We start from the raw sequence: 21,050 nt of genomic DNA, 5'->3' as shown, positions 1-21,050 counted from the left end.
GGAACGAGCCGCGTCCGGGGAGCGCGACCTGCGGCTCGCGGCAAGATGGCGGCGGGCGCGCCTCACCCCGTCGCCATGGTGACCCGCAAAGCAACGCGGCCCGGCGGCGCTTTGCGGCGCTTTGCGGCGTTGCCGGGCGGCAGCGGGCGGTGAGGGCGGCGGGGCGGCCGCCATGGAGGGCGGCGGGAACTCCAAGGGCACCGGGCTCGGCGGCCTCTTCGGCGCCGGCGGGCTCGGGTACTCGCACGCCGACCTCGCCGGGGTGCCACGTGAGTACCGGGGAAGCCGGCGGGGGCGGGGTGGGGCGGGAAGCAGTGTCCACGCACCGGCAGCGCGGCAGGGCCGGGCGGCCGGAGCGAGGCCGGTCTCGGGGATGGAAGGCGGAACGGGGATCGACAGGTCCGCCCGCAGGAAGACGGTCCCCGGCGGTTCCTGCCCCTGCTGGGATGGGGGCGGAGGGCCAGGCCCCGGCCGTGCCGCGACAATCGCTGGTCACGCCGCACCCGCCCCATCCCGGAGCTCCCGTTCCGCTTCCTGAAAGGCCGGGGCCGCCTTTTAACGAGTTGTGCAACTTCACGGCAGAATCTTCCCTGCTTCCGCGCACGAGGTGTGCCCCCTTTTGCCTCACAGGATGTGGATCGTTACTGGGGAAGTTGGTGTTAAAGTGCTATGTTTATTTGTTTTTTTCCTTTCAGTGACTGGAATGAGCCCTTTGTCACCGTATTTAAACTTGGACCCCAAGTATCTAGTACAGGTGAGAAGGGGGTTTGTTTTTATCGTGTAAAACTCGATCCCAGTGTTTGCACAACCACACGTGAACACCCCAAAACTCCTGCAGTGCTGTGCAGGGTGTGCTGAGGTATTGAGTGGTGAACACTGGAAAGAAAATTTTTGAGTGTTGTACCTAATAAAAGCTTGCAGTGCCATGACATGTAGAAGACAACCAGTGAAAATACAGAGGATTGGTAAGGCTGTTGTGTCAATACAAACCTGCTGCTGGTGAGTAGAGGAGGTGTCCCTCCCTGCCCTTAGGCTGGCACACCCAAGGCACCCTCACAGCAGTCCTGGCATTGGTCACACCCTCCCCTGAGCCCCCTCAATCAGTAACAGCAGCCAGAATCTCTCCACTCATCTCATGGATTAGTTTTCTGAAGTGTGAGTTTTCTGATCATCATCACAACTGTGAGAATTATGATGATTCAGGGATTGGTCTCCAGAACTCTGTGAAGTTCTGAACTTTACAGAAGTGTTCAGCCAAACCCCAGACCTGATAACAGGGTTTGTCATCACAGCAGCAGCAAATGTCACACCACTTAAGTCATTTCCCAGCTGAAGGGGGACCATCACAAAGTGAAACTTCCCATTTTGTTCTACAGAATAATGTGGTTGTCACGCACAGCTTAACATTACTTAATATAAAATAATGGCACCATAAGGAAAAAAAGTTATTTGAACTCCAGTAATGTTTTTCTTTTTCTGCAATATTAACTGTAGCTGAAAATGTTTAAGTCAGTCCAATTAGGATGCATGTCTTAATGATTTTATTAATATTTTTCTCTATATGTGGCTCATATTATCTGAGAACATTAAATTTTGTAGAATTAGCACAGTTGCATAGGATCTGCTTATCTGTGTGCCTTATGTTTGATGGTACACTGTTTATTCTGTAACTGGAAGCTCAGAATGGAGTTCTGGGGGCTGTTTATTATGTTTCTCTTTCATTAGAAGCTGTTATAGCCCAGATACAATGTAACATTCCCATAATGGCAGAAAACAGGGGATATGCCTCTGTTTGTGTGTTCACTAGTGGGGCCTGCTCTTGTCAAGTGGTCAGAAAAATGCTGAGTAATTATTTAGACCTCTCCCAAAAACACTCTCTAAAGTTGTCTTGTGTCCTTAGTACAGTTTATCTGAGAACATGTTGGTGTTAAAAGTGATATAGCAGAGGCTGTAGAACAAAGCCTGTGTATATACTATTAGTTTTTAAAAACAGAAGAGAAATTTGCTTTAAACTAAAAGGTGTTGGCATCACTGTCGTGGTACAGTTCTAAAAATACCCGTTGATGTAACACATACGCTACAGTCTGTGTTATAACACTTCACTGCCTTTCAGTTTAGCACTAGTGTGTTGAAATAGAAGGAAAGTGCATTGAAATAAAAAGGGAATTCCATTTAAATGTGAGAAAGTTTTGAGTTTTTTACCTGAAGAAGTTGCCCAGATAAGCTGTGGAGTCTCCATCCTTAGAGAAGCACAAGACCTGGGAACGACTGAGTGCCCAGCACTACCTGACCCTACTTTTAGCAGTGTGGGTTGCACCAAGCAGTCTCCACAGGTCCCTGGGATTCTAAATATTCAAGGAAAAAGAAATAGCTAATATTTTAGAATACAAGAACTTAAATTATTGGCCTTTAAATTTGGGATTTCTGTGAAAAAAAGAGAGGTGAGGGTCTCCTCTGTTCAAAGACCATCTCTTTGCTTTCTGAATGCAAAGGAAAAGCCTTATTTTTGAGAACCTTACATTTTGATTCTGGCCTTCCCATAATAACAAATGAGACAATGGTACTCATTATTTAAAACCCACTTGGTTGGTCCATTAATGCAGGCACAGAACAAGGTGTTTCCTGCAATGCTTTGTTGCCTTCAGAGGGTAACATGCATTATAAAATAGCATTTTATAATGCTATGGCAGAAGCCCAGAGGATGGGACTCCTCGGTTGTTGTTATAGAAACTTAAATGTTACATACAGACAAGGATTGGTTCATCTTGACTTTTGGGGCAGTAGTGAAAACTGTTAGAAACTGCTAACTAGTGCATGCACTGAATTTCTTCAACAATCCAGTTAGAAGGAAGATAGAAACCATATTACAGGTTCAGTTTATTGATACAGTATTCACAGTTTTAGAAGCTGTATATTTTTCCTTTATTGCCATCCACATTTACTGTCAAGTATGGGCCAATAAAACCCCTTAGAATGCAATTCCTTGAGCTTGCAGTTGTTGCAGTCATGTATCAGTTACAGAGGGGGTGAGTAATACTACGTCTGGAAAGCACAGAAGCTTAAAAGAGATCTTGCTGCTTTAGCACCTCATCAACACGTTCATGAGCATCCTGTTCATGTCTAATTGAAAACTTTCTTTGGCCCACCTTAATCTCTATACATGTACTGGTTTCTCTACAGCTTCTTAGGCCATTCCCAAGAACACAAACCCGTCTCTGTAAGAGGAAGATGCACAAGTAAAAAACTACTGACCTCGCCTCATCATTAATTTTGAGTGTATTCCTTCTTTTTTCACCTCTTCAAAATGGGTCACTTATTTCAGTGCATGGAAATACTTCTTTTGGCACAAAGGTGGTTTTTCTTTAGTGTCAGAGTAGTGGAAAACCTTAATTAAGGCATTATTGCATCAATATAGATTGCTCAGTGAGGAAACAGTGCTGCATAATCAGAAAACAGGAAGGTTTTTGGAGGGCTTGTTTTGCCTGCTGGAAGATGTAATAAATAATTAAGCAAATAGTCATTAAAAACAAAAACAACCAACAACCCACACAATATGAGTTCCTTGGCTGACTGATGTAATTTCTAAAAATTAAGAGATCCAGGGAAAAAAAAAGCTCTCAGTTTATCTTTTTAAAATCCTTTTTCACACTTAATAAAGCATACACATACTGTATTCCCTCTCTCTGCTAGTGTAGGCAAGAATTTTCCAGAAACACTTGTATCCATCTTTAGTTCATTGCATGAATTAAAGAAAAAAGATTAATATGGCCTACATTTTGAAGCAGATAGGCTTGGAAAATACAAAAGCATTTGTTTTTGTTTTCCCTCAGGACACAGATGAGTTTATCTTGCCCACAGGAGCCAACAAAACTCGAGGCAGATTTGAGCTGGCCTTTTTTACCATTGGAGGATGTTGTATGACAGGTAGGTGGTTGTGTTTTCCACTTTTCCCAGCTGTCCAGGTTATACCTGTGCACTACAGTAATTGATAAGTTTGTAAATGTCTTGTTCTGCAAGGCATTGTTTGTTCTAGTCTTAAATGAACAGATATTTGACTTCAGTCTATACACTGAAGTCTGCTCTCAGTATTTGTTTCTAGTATTGTTTCAGGGTTTTTTTTGTTCCTTTTTCTTCTCAAAAAGTAATAACTGATATTGTGCCAACCAGGGGCAGCGTTTGGTGCACTGAATGGTTTGAGACTTGGCTTGAAGGAGACACAGAACATGCCGTGGTCAAAACCTAGAAACGTACAGTAAGTGTTCCATCTCAAAGCAAAGTACACCTTAGTGACAGAGCTGTTTCTTCCAAGAAACCTTGTACAAGATCAGATATGAATATACTGCAAAAATAAATGCCTTTTTTTTCTTTAGTGGGGACAAACAGGAATCAGCATTTGTCTTCAACAAGTTATCAAATGTTTCTCATTATAATGATGTTCAGTTCAAGCTTTTTGCGTTTCATTTAGTCACAGTTGGTGTGTCCTCTGACTTACCTTAAATACTTGAGAATAAATTCTTACCTTGATGTTTACTAAAAATCTACTTCAAAGGCAAACCAGTGTTTTTATATGTTGAAATACTCCCAGAGGCAGCAGAGTTTGCTTTGAGCTATTTTTTACTGTCATTTTTCTGAGAGTGAGTCTGCCTTCTTTCCCAAGCTTTTCAAAACCAGGAGAAGATTAAAATGCAGAAGCTGGGCCTGCCTGGATTTGCATTAGGGATGGCATTGGTGCATGCTGCTCAGCAAGTGGTGTAAGGTGGAAGTTGTTCTGGATTATGGCATCCATGAACACCCGTGGCATTGCCATGATTTCACCTTACCTGATTGTTTGACAGAACGCAGTATGAAACAGGAACATTTTTTTCAACAGGATGGTTCTTCTAGAATTAGTGGTAGTTTAGACACAACTATAAGAAAACCTAAGTGAAGGAGCCATAGGAAATCGGAGGAGTGGAATGACTGGGGGAAAACAATTTTCACTCCCAGAATACTTAGTAACAAGGGAATTTTAGAGGAGGAACTTATTATTTTCTGGTACAGTCTGCCCCATTTTAAATTCTATTTCTGTATTCAACCCCTTTATCAAAATATTCACCACTATAATTACAGCTCTTGTCTAGATGAACAGAATTGCATATGTATTTGGAATGGACAAAACCATGTTGTTAAGCAAAAACTTTGGCGGGTCGAGGCCAGGAGGTGGCAGTCAGTGCACACCCTGCTGTTATCCTGGCCCTGCAATGAAAGGCCTGCTGAAGGTCATCACCTTCAAACAGTACATTAAGTTCTGTGTTTTCCTTATCAGATGCAGGGAAGAGACCTGCCTAGATTTCCTTCAAATTTATCCTAAATGTGCACAGATTTTTTTTTAATGAATTTGAATCAAATATCTCAATATGTCATGGTTATGAAAATTATCAATTTTCTCATCAATTCAAAATTGATGTAAAGTTAAGAAGTGGGGGTGGGGGTTGTGATTAAGGAGAGGTTGTCAGTACCCTAACCTCTTGGATTTTTTTTCTCTTGTTTCAAAACAAAGTTTTCCATTATTGTTTAGTTTATTTCCTAACCATATTCAGTAATGACCTGTGTCCTAATGAAAAGTATTTTAAAAAAAGGAAAAATAGTAGAAAATTAAAACAGAAACGACATAACGTGTGACTTTTTCATTGCTTTAAATGATAAACCAAGTTCCAGTGGTAGTCAGCTGTCCAGAGCAATACTGTGCCTGTGATAGTGTTACACTGCTGGGAGATAAAGATCAGTCATTTCTTCTGGCTGCTGTTGTCCCCACTCTGGAGACAGCTGAGGCCAAAAAGAAGTGTCACTGTGCTTCCCTGAGAGCGCACTAGAGGTTTCCTTTCCCTCTGTAGTGCTAGTCTGGGAGCATACATACAGACATACCCAGGGTTCTTCACCTTCTCTTGGTGCTAAGTTGGACAAATGGAATTGCAAAGGATTGCCTCTCTTTTTCCTGACTTGCTTTAGTTCAGAATTGTTTTTAGTCTCACACCACTTGGCTCAGGCATCGCCCCACCCTCTGACACGTGGCCCTTCTAGAAGGGCACTGGCTTTCCCAGAGGTCTTTTACCCAGTTACCTCAGCACAGGTATACCCATCGTTCTAGTAACTGTGTGTAGTCACCACGTAAGGAACACCCAGGGTTAGAAAGCCATTTGAAGGGAAGAGATCGGAGTCTTGGCGAGGGTCAAGTTTGCTCTGAAAAGAGATAAAGGTTTTCTTAAGATTTGACAGCACTGAATATTTGCTTTCAGTATTGCCTGCACACTATCTGTGATAGAGATAATGTATTGCCAAGCTGTGTGTTTTTCCTTAATGTTTTGTTTTGAAGAGCTTTCAGTTCATTATTCCAGTTTTATTAACCAAATGTGTAGTGTAAACACACAAGAGCTGATGTCATAAACACTGCCTTGATGTAAACACAGAGCACTAAACATTTTCATACCTTTTTAACTCCTTTTTAGAATTCTAAATATGGTGACAAGGCAAGGAGCATTGTGGGCTAACACACTGGGATCACTGGGTAAGTAAAGTCATTCTTTTGCAGGGAAAACAATTTAAAGATGTAATTATTGGGAAAGTGTATTTGTGTATTCTCTAAACAGAATTCTCTAAATTTTTTTTATTAAATCCATTGTGGAAAAAATGCAGGTTTTTTACTTTGGGACATGAGGACATTTCAGTAGACATCAAAAAAGAAATTAAAGGCTAAAATAGGGTTTGAAGCATAAGTAATCAAAAGCCTTTAATTAAATCTCAAAGTTTTTACTATATTACAAACAAGAACTCTAGCTATAAAGTAAAAGAAATTACTAGAAATTATAGATAATGCTTATTTGTTAATAAATTACAGTTAATTCACAACTTAAGGCAAAAAAATTATAATTTAATACTTCTGAAGTAACTTTTCTAACCTACAGAGATCATGTGATCAACTACCTGATGTTTGTTTCCCTTTAAAGAGTCAACAAAATATATGTCTGAAGTAGAAAAGTGATAGTGACTACAAAGATTTATCCTTTAATGATGGTCCATTAGCTAGAAAAGTGACATATGACACCACCAACTCTAAACCTAAATATTCCTCATAACTAATACGGATTAGGAAAAAAGAGAAAAACAACCTGATGTATGAAAAAGAGACTTCTGTGAACTGGGGTTTGGGTGGCGAATGGGCTGTAAAATAAAATCACATCAGTTGCCTTAGAAAAACTGGAGATTTCATGAAAGTCAGTGAAATACCTAATGCCCTAGGGAATACAAACTCTTTGGCCTCCCCCCTACCCTCAGTCTTCCCCAGTCTTAAAAGACCAGGAGTTACACAGTACCTTTGAAAGGAGAAATCTAAAACTGATGAAATTATTTTGAAGAAGAATAATGATGGAACTCATTGCCCTACAACCTTGTAATGGAACTTAGCAATATTTAAATCACATTACATCATGTTATAACCTTACATATATTTGAATTTTGAGAAATGCATCAAAGCATACGCTAAGTTGCATTTATTACATTTTGTTTCAGTCTTATTTCTAAAGAGCAGATTAGCTGCCATTCAGATAAGACATTACCTGCTGAGGCATAGTAGAGAAGCCACAGTTAGAGATAGGATTCTGAACTACAGCAAAAGTGGCACTTGTTTCATAGGAGATGTATTGAATGCCTAGTGAGTTTTATTGTGCCATTTTTTGGTTGGTTGGTTTTTCTTATTTTTTGTTCCAAATCTGAAAACTGAGATGCAGACACACTGCAGTTCAAGGTTCCAGTTTAAGTGACACATTAACATGTTTTTTCAGCTGTGTTTGAAGAAAGATTACTCAAGAAAGTGTTTGTGCATTCCAGTAACAAATTGTTATTTTCCTACAAAATACAGCCTCCAAAATCAGAGAGTTAAGCTGAACTTTATCTTTGGGGATTTCATATAGCTCTGTCTTGTCCTAGCTACCAGAGAAGTTCCTTTCAAAGGAGCTGAATTATTTTTGCTTTTGATTTTGCTTGTCCAGCATTTCTGTATCTCAAAGATTCTTTTTGTCACTACTGACAGTTTTTGTCATTCTGTTCCTGAACAGGGGCAACATCTGTGTTGAACTGCTTAAAAAAATTATGTTGAATTCAGCTTTTCCTTCCCCTCACTCTTAATACTACTTGCTGCTAAGGCAAGCTAAAATACCATGCCTGTGCTGGAAGGAGAAAGATGCTGCTGTTCAACTCTTCAACATTATTGTTGTTGTTCAGGAATGATTTACATGCTTTGTAGCAAAAGTAAAGATTTCAAATTGTCAGCATGAAGTAGAAGCGGGGTTTTTAATGTGTTTCATTTCATGCATGAAATACACGAGGGGTGATGATGGAGGTGCCTTTTCCCTTCATCACAATGCATAGATGATAGATGCATCTATACTGAAAAGCCCATGCATTTTTCTTTCTAGTTGTCTAAAGTTGTCCCAGAGCAAAATGTGCTCTAGGGATAAAGTTTTCATTTCCAGCTGCTGCTTCTCTGCCTGTGCATGTCAAATCGCAAGCAATCTAATATTAATTTAAATATCTATAAAATAGAAAGAGGTCTGAGGAAAAAACCACCAAAGGTGGGATTTTTCAGAGGATTCCACCCCTTTAAATAAGCAGAAAATCAGTGCTTCAGAAGCACAGTCTAAATAGCTACACCAAGCCTGGATTCTAAGCCTTGTGCCTCAGGCAATGGGGGTTTTAACTTGAGTTTTCTTAATCTTTTTTTTCCCCAGCTCTACTTTACAGTGCATTTGGAGTCATCATTGAAAAAACACGAGGTGCAGAAGATGACCTGAACACCATAGCTGCTGGAACCTTGACAGGAATGCTATACAAAAGCACTGGTAGAGTAGCAAAGTGTTTCTCCTTTTCCTCCTCTTGTGCTTTGTCCTAGTTATTAGGATCCTCACTACTTCTACTAAATACTGTCCTGCTCAGAAAATTGACAGTGTAAAATGGCTATTAGCTCAAAGTCCCTTAACCCACACAATGTTTTTTCACACAACTAAGACTACTTAAGGACATCTTGCACTTAAAAAAAAAAAAAATCAAGCTGAATTAAATTTGATTCTTTCCAACTTGCACAGGACTGACAAAAATCATGAGAGCCAAATTATGACTGTTATACCTGAAGAAACACTCAAGTATTAACTCAGGTTTATAGTAAGGTTGTATAAAATACATACCCACCTCATTCTTAGCCATGTTTTTCAGCGACAGCAGGAATAATTCTTTCCCAAATCCATGAGTGAATGCAAGCAAAGTGAGTGGGGGCAGGGGTGGAATACACAGAACATAGAGCTTGACTGCATGAACATGAAACTTTCTAGAGGTGATTCACGTGATAGGAATTCATGGGATAGTAGCACCCAGAGCTGCACAAAACCCTACACACATTGAAACTGATGTATTTATGAAGTTATTACTTAGCTGTTGGTGAAACTGTTGTCCCGTGGTAGGACTCTGGTCTTTGCATAGTGGTCAAAATCAACAAACAACATCATTTGAGAACAGCATGGCTTTAAGGTTAGTTTGCTGATGCATCCTGAATTGTTTGCAGAAGAGAGTCTGAGCTTCCTCAGCAAAATGTCTGTCAACACATGTTCCAAGGTTGACCATTGGAGGTGTCATCTTTTTTAGAGAACTGCTGGGTACCACAGACTGATATTACCACATGGAGAAAAGCCTTAAGTAACTCGATAAAGGTCTGGCTATATGAGTCACCTGCATTTTACTGAGGAGATAATTCTAGAATTAACCTATGTACTTTTGCATATCTAGCTGAGCCTCAGTGTCTCAAAAGCATTCCTGAAGTCCAGCTTTATACATGGGGCAAAACAGTTTGAGCAGTCTTATTTTCCTGTTGGGCTAGACTAACTGAAACCAAAAGTAATTGGCTTCGGCAGCCCTCATAAATACCAGCTTGTGCTCTTAACTCTGCAAGGGCACACAGCTCTCCTGTAATCTGCTGCTTCCTTGGGGTTTCATGAGTGATATGACAGGTTAGCAATAACAGCCAGATAGGGTAGCAGTGTAGAAGTCTAACATTTTCTGTAGGAGGTTAATAAGGAGAACTGCCATCTTAGTCTCCAGCAGAACTTTCCCCCTTACCTTTCAAAAGTACAGAGCTGGCATTACCTGTAATCTTGTTTTGGCACAGTGCAACCACAGATAACTCCCCCAGTCACATGCACAGTCATCTGACACTACTGAAGTTTTTCTAACCAGGGCACAGTGGGACTTTCTGTTTTGTAACATAAGATCTACTGAGCTAATAGTAGCACTGATAAAGGCAAATGTAGTCAGTAAATCTGTATTCATTACAGTCTTGTATTTCAAGTATGTGTCGCCCATATGAACCATAGTGCAGAGAAACTCAAAAGAAATAAGTTTTTCACCAGATGCAGGAAATGTGACCTCAAAGATCAAGGATTAGTTCTCAAAGTGAAAAAGATTATATTCACATCTGTTTCAAGAATTTAGTTCCAATGTTTTCTTTTTTTCCCCTCTTGCTGCTTCTCCCATGCTACCTCTCCTGTAACCTTATGCCAGAATGCCCTTTCTTGTTCTATATGGTAAAACTTCTAAGTTCTGCCTTTGCTCAGCATCAATGTATATATTCACCTAAAAAACCTTGAATATTTAGCCATGCAAATCATCAGCACACATCTGTGACATATCAAGATTGTAATCATTTCCTCTGTTACATGGAATGCCAGGTTGTGTTGGCATAAAAAAAAAAAGGAAAATTCAAAAGCTGTCAAGGACACTTAGTTATAAACCTCCATATTTTAGTGTCAGCTGGAAACTCCCACAAACATGCCATTGCAAATCAAGGCTGTTCTGTAATTCACAAAGTGTAGTTACAGAGTTGGAAACAGTGCTGTTCAAACACTCAGATTTCCCACTTCCATCATTCCTGCTTTGTAAAGAGATCAGGAACATACTTAAGAGGAAACCTATAACGTATGGAGGTCTTTTAATCATGACTTCATATTTAAACACAGCACTGATGGAAGAATCACATCAGCAGCCGTGCTACCCTGAAAAATCCTCTTGTGTACATGGCAAAGCCCAGAGTGAATTTCTTAAACAAATGATAAGCATTTGATGAGTGAACAGGGAAAAAAAAGTAGTGGGAAGGCTTTTTGAAAGCTGAGATTTGTTGCCCCAAACTGGTCCCAATTTTCACAATTTGTCCTTGTAGAAGTGTTAATCATTACCAAAATGCCAGAAGTCAAACAGAATGTGTATGTTCTAAAGCCATTGGATTGTGAGCAGTTTTGTGCAAGGCTACTTGATACACAAGCTGTGTGTGAGAAGATAAAAGAGGATTGAAAAGTCTGCAAGTGAGGACAAACTGTGGCAGTTCAGCCCCCCCCATGTTCACTGGAAGTGGCAGTAGTCACTGGAAGTTCCCCATTGCAGGTGACTAAAGCCATTAAATCCCCATTATAAATCAAGTGTTAGCTGGAATCCATCTCCCCACACTGCACGGCTTAGGTTAACAGACACTGAATTGAGTTTAAACATAAAACTGATTTAAGCAGTTTTGAAACATCATACTGGTTGATTCCTCTGACCAAAGTGATCTCTAGCTTTCACATATTTGAAATTAAATTCAATACCAATATTATTTACTAGATTTTAGCCCAAATGTAGTAACGAGAGTACAGTATTAACTTGTTTCACCAGACTTACAACTTTAGGGAAGCTGCTTTTTGAGCTCACCACTTCTACCCAGAACATTCAGTTTGAGTGACAGACAAAATAAAACCCTTTGTGTTCCTGTGTCAGTGGCATATGTAGTTAGAAATGTTACTGTGACTCAGCCAGTTCAATTTGAGTTTTGCTAAAAGGGGGTCTGGATAGCCTAAGTCCAAACAAGGATGGTTTTTCCATTTAATAAGATACTATTCTTTATTCTTCAGTTTCAAGAAAAGGCAGAAATTAATATCTGTTATGCCAGGGTTTTTTCTGATAAATGTTATGAAGCATAAACACGTCTTAAACAAATGTTTAGCCCCCTTGCACATGTTTTCAACCTCTTTTCTAAGCCATACATCTTTCATTTCCTCATAATTTTACTAGTAACCAAAAGTAACAAAAGATGATTGGCACAGTGCACTATGTTATTACCTCCCACCATGAAAATGCACATGGTTCCAGTCATCATGTCACCAAGGTACAGCTGACTGAGGATCTTGCACTCCTCAAGGATTGATCACTAAGGAAAAAGATAGTGAGCTAGGTGGACTTTGGTCTGACCCCGTGTGACAGCCATTAATTTCTCACTGAAATTCCTGACAGACTTCAGTAAGCAAAAAAGTTGACTAACCTTTACCTCTTATATGAGGATTACACAGCTTGTAGATGTTCTTTTTCTTAGATAATTACCCTCCCCAAGGTTAGGGGTAACAGGAACAAAAGTAAATTAGTGCTTTGGAAAAACTGAATTGCTTTGTTTTATTTACTTTTGTGCAGTAGGAACCCGATACTAAGCACAGCGTCTCATGCCTTTTGCACAACAGATGTTATGTAATTTGGTATATAAAGTGGTGTGTGTGTCTGAGAAGAAGGGAACTGCATGCTAGCAGGAGCTGAAGGTAGTAGTTGTCATTTAAGACCTCAGAACACAACCCTGAAAAGTCAATACGTTATGAATTATGAATGTTTTATTGCCAGCAGTAAAGTCTGGCTGGAGCTCAAGATCAATTCTGTGGCATTCAGTGGGTGGTTCAGGGCAGTTGTGTTAGCTGACTACTTCTTGAGCTATAAAAAGCCTCTTCCCTTTGGGCTCAACCTGGGTTTTTCTTTGGGCCAGACAGGATTGTTTTTATGTTCCTGTTGCATGGAGAGGGGGAAAGAGGAGCTTTTGGGGGACTGCTACAGGTGTGGGCCTGGGATATCTTACTTTTCTGCATTATTTGGAGAAAAGCAAGTAAAGGGTTTGCCTCTGAGCACTGAAGTTGAGGGCTGTCAGGCATTTTAGAAATTAAGAACCTCTTAAAACCTCTTTCAGCAGAACAGGTCCATAGGATTATCAGTCAAATGGTGTTTAGTGAAAGGATTTTGTTTCAGATCTGAAAGCAGGAAGAGATAAGGGCAAAGTACAAGCAGCATGATAGCTTGTTGAGGCTTTCTTAGTTACATGAGGACTGATGTCTAAGAGTATGAGTGGCCACTGAGAGTAGTGCTGCCTTCAGTGCTGCCCAGCCCACCTAGGCAGGAACAATGAACTGAGGGCTCATTCCTGCAGGGATTTGCAGGTGCCATTTAAAGCAGCTGAAGTAGCCTCCTGTCACTCAGGTGCTGCCGCTTTCACTCAGTGAGAAGACAGGAAATTTTAATCATGTTTGCAGCATTATTTCAACAACTCTACTACTTCTAAACTTGTAAATTAAATTGTTAACTCCTACTGTTTTTCTAATTTAGCCTTCATAGCTCAGTAAGTACAGGAAATGTTCCCTGTTTCAAGCTTTGTTGTTTCTGTATTTTAACCACAATACTGCCTTAGCTGCAGCAATATGAAAATGGAGCTTGCTTTTTTGGAATGTATCTTGCTTCCGTATATAAGTTTATCAGTTTCTTCAGTAATTTCTGTATCCACAGACTTTGCCCACACTTTAAAGATTTCATAAAATAAACACCATGGAGCAGCAGGAGGAAACTTCGTATTTTCTAATGACATAGGACCACCCACAAATGTTCAAACAAATGTCTTGATGGTTCAGGTGGTCTGGTTAGCACCACTGTGCTTTAATTTGAAACAAAACTGAGATTGCCCTGTACGTTTGAGAAGCTGAGCTCAATAAAAAAATATTTTTGCTCCTGGAAGCCTGAAAGGAAGAGAAACTATTTTCATTCAGAGTATCCAAGAGAGAGATTAGAAGACAGAAAACTAATCACTATTTAATGATTACACTTCTTTTGTTTGGCATAAGTATGCCAGCCTGAGGTTTCAGTTAAGGTATTTCCAGTGTGTGCTGTTGGATGGTTCTTGGTTGTAACATCCCAGGAACTGTCCCAGCGTAGTGGAGTAACATTCTGAAAATCGAGACCGCAAGGTTCTGAGGACTTTGCCCTCATGTTATGGTACGTAGTAATGGTTTTACCTACTGCACAAGTCCAGTTCAGTGTTAGGAGAGGCTCCTACCATGAAGAAACGCAGAGCTGTGTTATTGGAATGCTGTGTCATGGCACAGCTGCACTGGAGTGCAGTGCTGTGTGTCATGGCACAGTGTACGCTGGAACCTACTGTAAATGCACAGAATACAGAATACTTTATGGTGAAAGGGTGCAGCAGCTAAAGCCAGAGAACTAAACTCCCATTTAGAGAGCATCAGATGTATGGAAACCATAGCAGTTCTCAACTATTGTGCAAGGTGCCTGATCTCAAAATACCTGCTTCCAGAAGCATCTGTCAGCTGGAACCTTTATCTTACCTGGACGTGCAAGATTAGAGGCTCGCAACCATGTTTCAGCAGGGTTTGTCAGGGCAGACTTGGTATCAGAGGCTTGCAGAGAGTGATTGCAGAGGAGGGGTGGGAACATGTTCTATCATGCAAACACAGCTGGGATGGGAGTGGAGAATTTCTTTTTTATTTTTCTTAACAAGTTAATTTACTCAGAGGGCCTAACATTTTTGCCCAGCAACAGAGCTGCATTCGACAGTGCATTACTGTTTGAAGTCTACCACAGACCTGCACGTATTTACTCAAATGCAAATCTGACCAGTTAGGGAAAGGAAAGTTTTCTCTTTCTTTTTTTTTGTATTTACCATGGATAGCTCAGAAACCAGGAGAAACTGCTACCAAAAAAAAAAAAAATTACTGTTAATGTTTTGTAGCAGAAGCTTAGGCGACCTGGTAGGAAACATTTCTTGCGTGTTTCCTTGGATATTTTCTCTCTCAGTAATGCACAAGTTTAGTTCCTGTTCACAAAACATCTTCAGCAATGTCCCCAAGTTGTCTGTCAGCCTACAGATGGCTTTAGGCCCTGTGGTTGACACTTGTAAGCGGGTTCAGAGCTGCCATCCTTACCTGGCTGGCCTCAGCACATGGAAATACCAACATTTGTTGTGTTAGAAGTGGTACATCTTAGCAGAACTGTGCCTTGAGTCCACATGATGCTACAAAGTGGCTCAGCTATCCAAATTAAAGATGACACCTTTCTTGTACAATCCTGACTTCATAGAATCTGGAACCAGGCTCGATCAGCTTTCGACTACCTGTTCTTCCATAAGAAGAATAGGATTTTAAGAGGAAAGGAGAAGAATTGAACCTGGGGGCTGAGGGAAGAACCCATGGGAATAGTCATAGCTCTGTCTGCATTGTGTTGTGTGGGGATGTTCCACATTCTGTGCGTTTCCCTGTACACCCTAATGGTTATGAGCCCCCTTTGGGGGTTTCTGCTGTGATCAGTTCATTCCTGATAAGAACAACAGAAAGTCAGGCTCTAATGTTTTATTCATTTTTCCCAGCAGAAACGAGGAGTCAATATTTTTACAGATTATCTCAAATACTTGTTTTGCACAAAATGTCCTTTAAATTTCACCTCTGGCCTTTTGCCAGACACTGCTTGCACTTGGTTAGTTTTGTGTACCCAGCTGCAACCCCTTCATATGAAAAGCTATTTGTGCAACAAATTCATGATCAATTAGCAAACACAGAAGTCTACATTTGCTTTCCTAAATGCTGATTTAGGCACATAGAGCATACTCAGTAAGGCTTTTCTTAGAGCTGTTGAATTCTCGGTAGTTAGGCTTATACACCAAAGAACTCTCAAATGGTCACAGCTGGTCTGGGAATGAATTTTTGAGAAACTATGACTAGACATGGCTTCTAGTATCAAGTCCCACTTCTGCAGCTTCTTGGTTTCATTGCATGCCTGGGCAATAGGAGGAGGTTTAACAAATCCAATGAAATCCATTTTAACCTTGCAACACAAGTAACACAGTCTCAGTCTAACTGACACCATCACCTTTGTGCCCCAATGCAAGCCTAAAAGCAATTCTGTGAGACAACTTGATGACCCACAAGGGGAAAAAAAATAAAAATCTCTCTGATTACTGAGATGGATTTGCTTTCAAGTTTGAGGAACCTGAATTGTACTGCCAGTTTCACCAATAAAGCAGACAGGTTTTATCTCACTGTCAGCAGAAACTGGCCTTGTTCTATACACTGTACACATTATCTGACTTGCTTCAGCTGCAATGATAAACATTGCAGAATCAACCTCAGTGAAGTTTTCCTAGCATTGAGGGTCATACTCTCAGCTGTTCCTGTGCATTTATGGTGCATTCTGGGAGCTCTACTGAGGCACTTCCTACTACTGAGGAATAGAAACATTTTGTTGTTTAGCAAAAGCATCAGAAGTCTCTACTTCTGCCCCTGTACACCCCAGCACTTGCATGGATGGAATGGAGTTGGGGTGCCATCTGACTCCCAGCTTCAGCCACGTAGTAGCCAAACTTGCTCTCTCTTTTTGCCTTACACTAAGGTGCTCACAAACCTTAATCACCTGTGTGACTCAATTTTCGCTGTTGTGAGGTGATAATTTTGAATATTAATAAAACTAAATAAATTGGTCAATGTACACCCTAGTAAAGTCTTGCCAGTTAATCCCTTTCATCTACTTTTTTTTTTAATCAAAGGGTTTTAAAATTCTGAAGACACAAAAGCAGTGATAGGTTCTGCACAATGGCCCTCACAAATCTCTGGAGCCCAAAGCCATGTCCACATCAGCTGCTGTTGTGTTCACTTATTTCCCTCCTGCCCTTTCTCTTTCCACCCAGAGCTAGTTACCATAACTGAAAAACATATTCCTCCTCTGAAAACCTAAATGGAAGAGTTCTTACAGCAGGAAGAGATCATACCTAACTGTAAACAATTTTGTTAAGGACAGATGGAATAGATTGGGAAAAGCTATCTTTGCTTCCGGGGCTCTCTAGTGGTTCCATGAGGCACATTTTGAGAGGAAGCCATACCAGCAGAATTAGTTTCAGAATCAGGAATGACTGACCTCAAGCCTGGCAGCAGGTTTGAGAGAAAGGTAGAATTAGCACAAGGACCCTTTCTGGAAAGTTACTCAAAAAAGAAAACCTGTTTCATTAAAATGTCTCTGGATTTAGAGATCTTCTTGGAAGTGCTGTTGACTGACCATTTCCTCAAATATAACTTCAATGACCTTTACTCTTTTTTTCTGTTTCAGGTGGAATGCGTGGGATAGCACGAGGTGGGATCGCGGGTCTGACGCTGACCGGCCTCTACGCTCTGTACAACAACTGGGAGCACATGAAGGGCTCCCTGGCCCGGCAGTCCCTGTGAGCAGGGCAGAGGACACATTTGCATAGTCACCAATCAAATCAGTTGTGAGATATATCTGGTGCCCCTTCCTATTTTATTTACAATTAGTGTGAAACCGAAGGAAGCTGTGCTGGGAGGAACCTCTTGACACCGTGTAGCTGGACTGGCCCTTTCCTTCCCACCAGCCAGTTGCTGGAGAGGCAGCAATATTTGTTGGACTTGCAAGTGAACAGAGTGGCCACCAAGACAGTCTTCCTGGCACGCTCACCAGCCAGCCCTGGGCCAGAGCCACAAGGCCTGCTCAAGTCTCGCTGCCAGGTTTGTTGGGGCACGGCAGCGACAACCCTGTAATAAAGTCTCTGTCCATAGACCATTCCCTGCAGCCTCAGCACACATCACCTGGCAACTGGCACAGGGCAAGGCTTGTTACTCTGACAGCACAAGGCAAGCTATAAAAAGGGACATCATCATTAATAAAAAGGGTGGTACTTACTCAATGCCATTTCTATCCTTTGCTGTTCCTACTACTGGTAAGACAAAAATGTGCTGCATCCACTGACTTATTTATGGATTTATTTTGAAGGACCAACGTGATAAAATCCTGGGGGAGTCGGTGGGTGAGGGGAAGTGGACTAGCAGGCTGATGGTCTCCTGATGCGTGGTTGTGCTGAGGCATAGCAGGGCTTCCCTGCATGCCCTTATTTGCGCTAATAAATAAGGAACTGGTTGTTTATGGATGAGGTACAGTTGCTGTTGCAGAACAGCTCCCAGTGGATTATCAAAACACTTGGGCGCTCCAGTATTTCAGAACTCATTCAGCCAACAGTTAAAAACCAAACAGTATAAAGACTCCTCTCATTGCTTATTACAGGACTTTTAATTAGCACAAAGCTTTTTGCCTGAAATACCATTTGTAAGGTTTTGGCAGAATGAAGGCTGTGATGAACCTAAACCTTCTCCAGTGTAAAAATTAAACCATGTACCAAGCATCATTTGTGCATAAATTAAACAATAAGATGTTAATGAGTTCAGTAATTAGAGTTACTGTACAACAGCTCATTCCTTCAGTGTTGAAAGATTTAAACAGGTAAATCATTAAACAGGTCTGAAGACAGCGTGAAGGCAGGGCAAGGGAAAAACAGGAAACTTACTGCTTAGCAGACAACTTTAAGCTAAACAGTCTACTCTACGTTCTCCCTAATGAAACAGCTCTCGATAACTACAGCGCACCTGACAAAATAAAGGCAACAAAAAAGCAGTAACAGGAAGGCTGTAACTCTTACCTTCCTCTAAAAAGAAATGCAGTTTTTGCTAAGAAGCCTCCTTAGGAGGAAATGACCACCAAGACCAGCTTTTTACAGAGCTCCAGCTAACGAGCCCTCACAGCTGAACTCAATTAGCTTTGTTTGGATACCAGGTCAAATTAGATGCTTTATGCCTGCAATGCCTGTTTTTGTTAAGCCTTATGTTTCACAGTCATCAGTGGGCTGCATATTACTGTTGTGGTGTGACAGCTGGACTTTCCAATGGGCATTTTTTGAGGGCTGCCACCAAAGAAATTGTCCCCTGCTTGCAGGCTGCACAAAGGTGACGTGGGCACTGGCAGCACTGTCACGTGGGACATCAGGAAAACGCGTGCTCTTTCTTCTGAGCTTTTTCCCTCCCTGTTGGCATCAGTGAGTTCCTCCCCCGCGTTTCTTGGTCACCATTAATTGGACTTAAGTTCCAGCACTCTTGACCATGATGGATGAAGGATTGAGAGCTGCTTTGGGGACTGATGGTGGGTGAGCAAGCATTGCTTTTTAAATCAGGAACTTTGCAATGTGTCTTTTAGGTTTTCTAGAGACTTTTTCAGGACTAAAATATGACCCAGGAGCTCTCTGCCCTAATTAAATGGGAAAACTCTGAAGCTTAATAAATGTCTTTCCTCCTTTAGGTACACTAATGTAGGAGTAAGCCTTTTCAAGTTCAGAGTTAGCACAACCTGAGTCTAGGCTGACTCTTGAACAACTTAGCGTGTTATCTGGTCTGCAATACCCCCAGATCTCCTGGAGTTGCTTACCTCAGGGGCAGAGCTGAGTGCATTTTTCTGAAATAGCTGTGTTACAGCTATTAAAAGCTTTGGTTCATAATTTGTTTGTGTATGGAGTGATCCATAGTTTGAGCTTTGAAACACAACCAGCATGGAGGCAGCAGTGAGAGAGGTGAATTGTGCGTATGGAATAGAGAGAGCGTGTTTACGATATTCTGTCATGACATACTGTGTTCACAGTTTAATGGCAAACAATCAATGTACCAAAATTTATGCAAGTTCAGAAGGAATAAAAGGAAGTAAAATCAAGTTGCAAACAGGATTTGGCAAGCAAGTTACAGCCCTCCCATGCAGCATTACATAAATGTGAGCATAGGAGACCTTGGCCATCTTGAAGAGCAGGGGTTTGGTGCCAGTCTGGCATCCAGCTTTGCTGAGAGATCCAAGGCAGCTTTCCGTGCTGTGGCAGCAAGTGAGGCAGCCTGAGACAACAGGTGTAATGAAAGCTTTTTGAATCTTGTAAAGCTGGGTTTGCTTAGTCTTTGAAACAGAAAGGCAAACCACTTGCACTATCCAGCAGGTGACTTTTCTTATGTTTGGGGGAATTTGTTGAAAAAAAATCAACAAATTTCTACTAGTCATGGTAGAAATCTCCAGCTTCCCTGAAGCAAGAAGCTGCTTTTGAAAATAGGCAAACGTATGTTAGGGGAGAAAAATGATCCAGTGTTCATAGCCTGTGTTTCCTGTGACTGCAAAAGAAGGGGAAAATCCTTTTCTGTGCTTTAACAGAAGGTTACTCTTGTCCTTAATAAATTCTGGATAGGAAACTGGTATGTTTTAAGTGGAGCTTTGTGTACTCTGTGAGCGTTGGACTGTGCTGGTGAGTGCCAGCCCAATGCAGGGACACCAGAGGGTACCACAACCCTTTTTGGTACTTTCACAGCATTATTAATACCAGTCATGTGTCCCCCTTGGGTGTCTCTCTCCCATCTGCCAGCCACGCTCTCTCCCTGCCTCCGACAACAGCTGCCCAATTGCACCACAGCTGGTTTGAGGCCAAGGAGTGGAGCTGGTGTCCCAGGAACCCTGCAGGCACCCTGCTCCAGGGAGGTGTGTGGGAGAGAAGGAAGCATTCCTCACCACAGGGCAACAATCTGATATCTGAGATTGTTCAAAGAAAGCTCTCCAAACTTTTGAGAAGCCACGAACAGCATTCTCTGCTCCTGCTATTGACCTCTTGGTCTTGGGATGAATTAATAGTATCTTCTTCCCTGTCTTTGAAAGCTAAACATTCAGGATACACCCATGAAATTCAAGGTACCGTGGCTGAAAGGCTGCCAGGCCCAACTGTAAATGTTCTCTTACTGGTACAAGGCAGGCTGGAGTTTAAAGGAATGGAAAATCCTCAAAGGAGGGACCACTCATGCAGGGAGTCTGATGTTTAAACACCAGGAGAGCCAGAGAGGAACTCAATTCCAATTGCACAGCCAGACCACAGATGTTTTTCAGCCAAGGGAGAAGAGCAGCGAAAGCTACTAAAATCCATGAATCCTCTTTAAGTATTCAAGAGTGATAAGAAGCAAATGCGCCACGTTGTCCAAGTCTATATTTCTTAAAGCAGCTGAGCAAAGCCCAGGTGATTCAGACACAAAGCTGCGTGTCCAGCGGCTCACGTTGCAGGG

At 41.5% G+C, this 21,050-nt stretch overlaps 1 protein-coding gene and 1 non-coding gene across 2 annotated transcripts; both read left to right on the top strand.

Moving 5' to 3' along the window:
- Positions 1-141: 141 nt before the first annotated feature.
- On the top strand, positions 142-17,833 carry LOC113975033 (mitochondrial import inner membrane translocase subunit Tim23). Its single transcript, XM_027698660.1, has 7 exons — positions 142-269; positions 696-754; positions 3,831-3,924; positions 4,168-4,252; positions 6,486-6,544; positions 8,763-8,873; positions 17,242-17,833. The coding sequence occupies exons 1-7, from the start codon at positions 173-175 to the stop codon at positions 17,355-17,357; spliced, it is 621 nt and encodes a 206-aa protein (XP_027554461.1). The 5' UTR covers positions 142-172; the 3' UTR covers positions 17,358-17,833.
- LOC113975043 lies at positions 5,693-5,895 on the top strand. The gene has a single exon (XR_003536739.1). It is a non-coding gene; the product is annotated as a small nucleolar RNA SNORA74 (small nucleolar RNA).
- Positions 17,834-21,050: the final 3,217 nt, after the last annotated feature.

Source organism: Neopelma chrysocephalum, unplaced genomic scaffold, assembly GCF_003984885.1.
Source record: "Neopelma chrysocephalum unplaced genomic scaffold, ASM398488v2 Primary Assembly neopelma1_131, whole genome shotgun sequence".
In the NCBI taxonomy this organism is placed as follows: domain Eukaryota; kingdom Metazoa; phylum Chordata; class Aves; order Passeriformes; family Pipridae; genus Neopelma; species Neopelma chrysocephalum.
The sequence above is the reverse complement of the archived record's forward strand: the minus strand, read 5'-3'. Positions and strand labels throughout refer to the sequence as shown.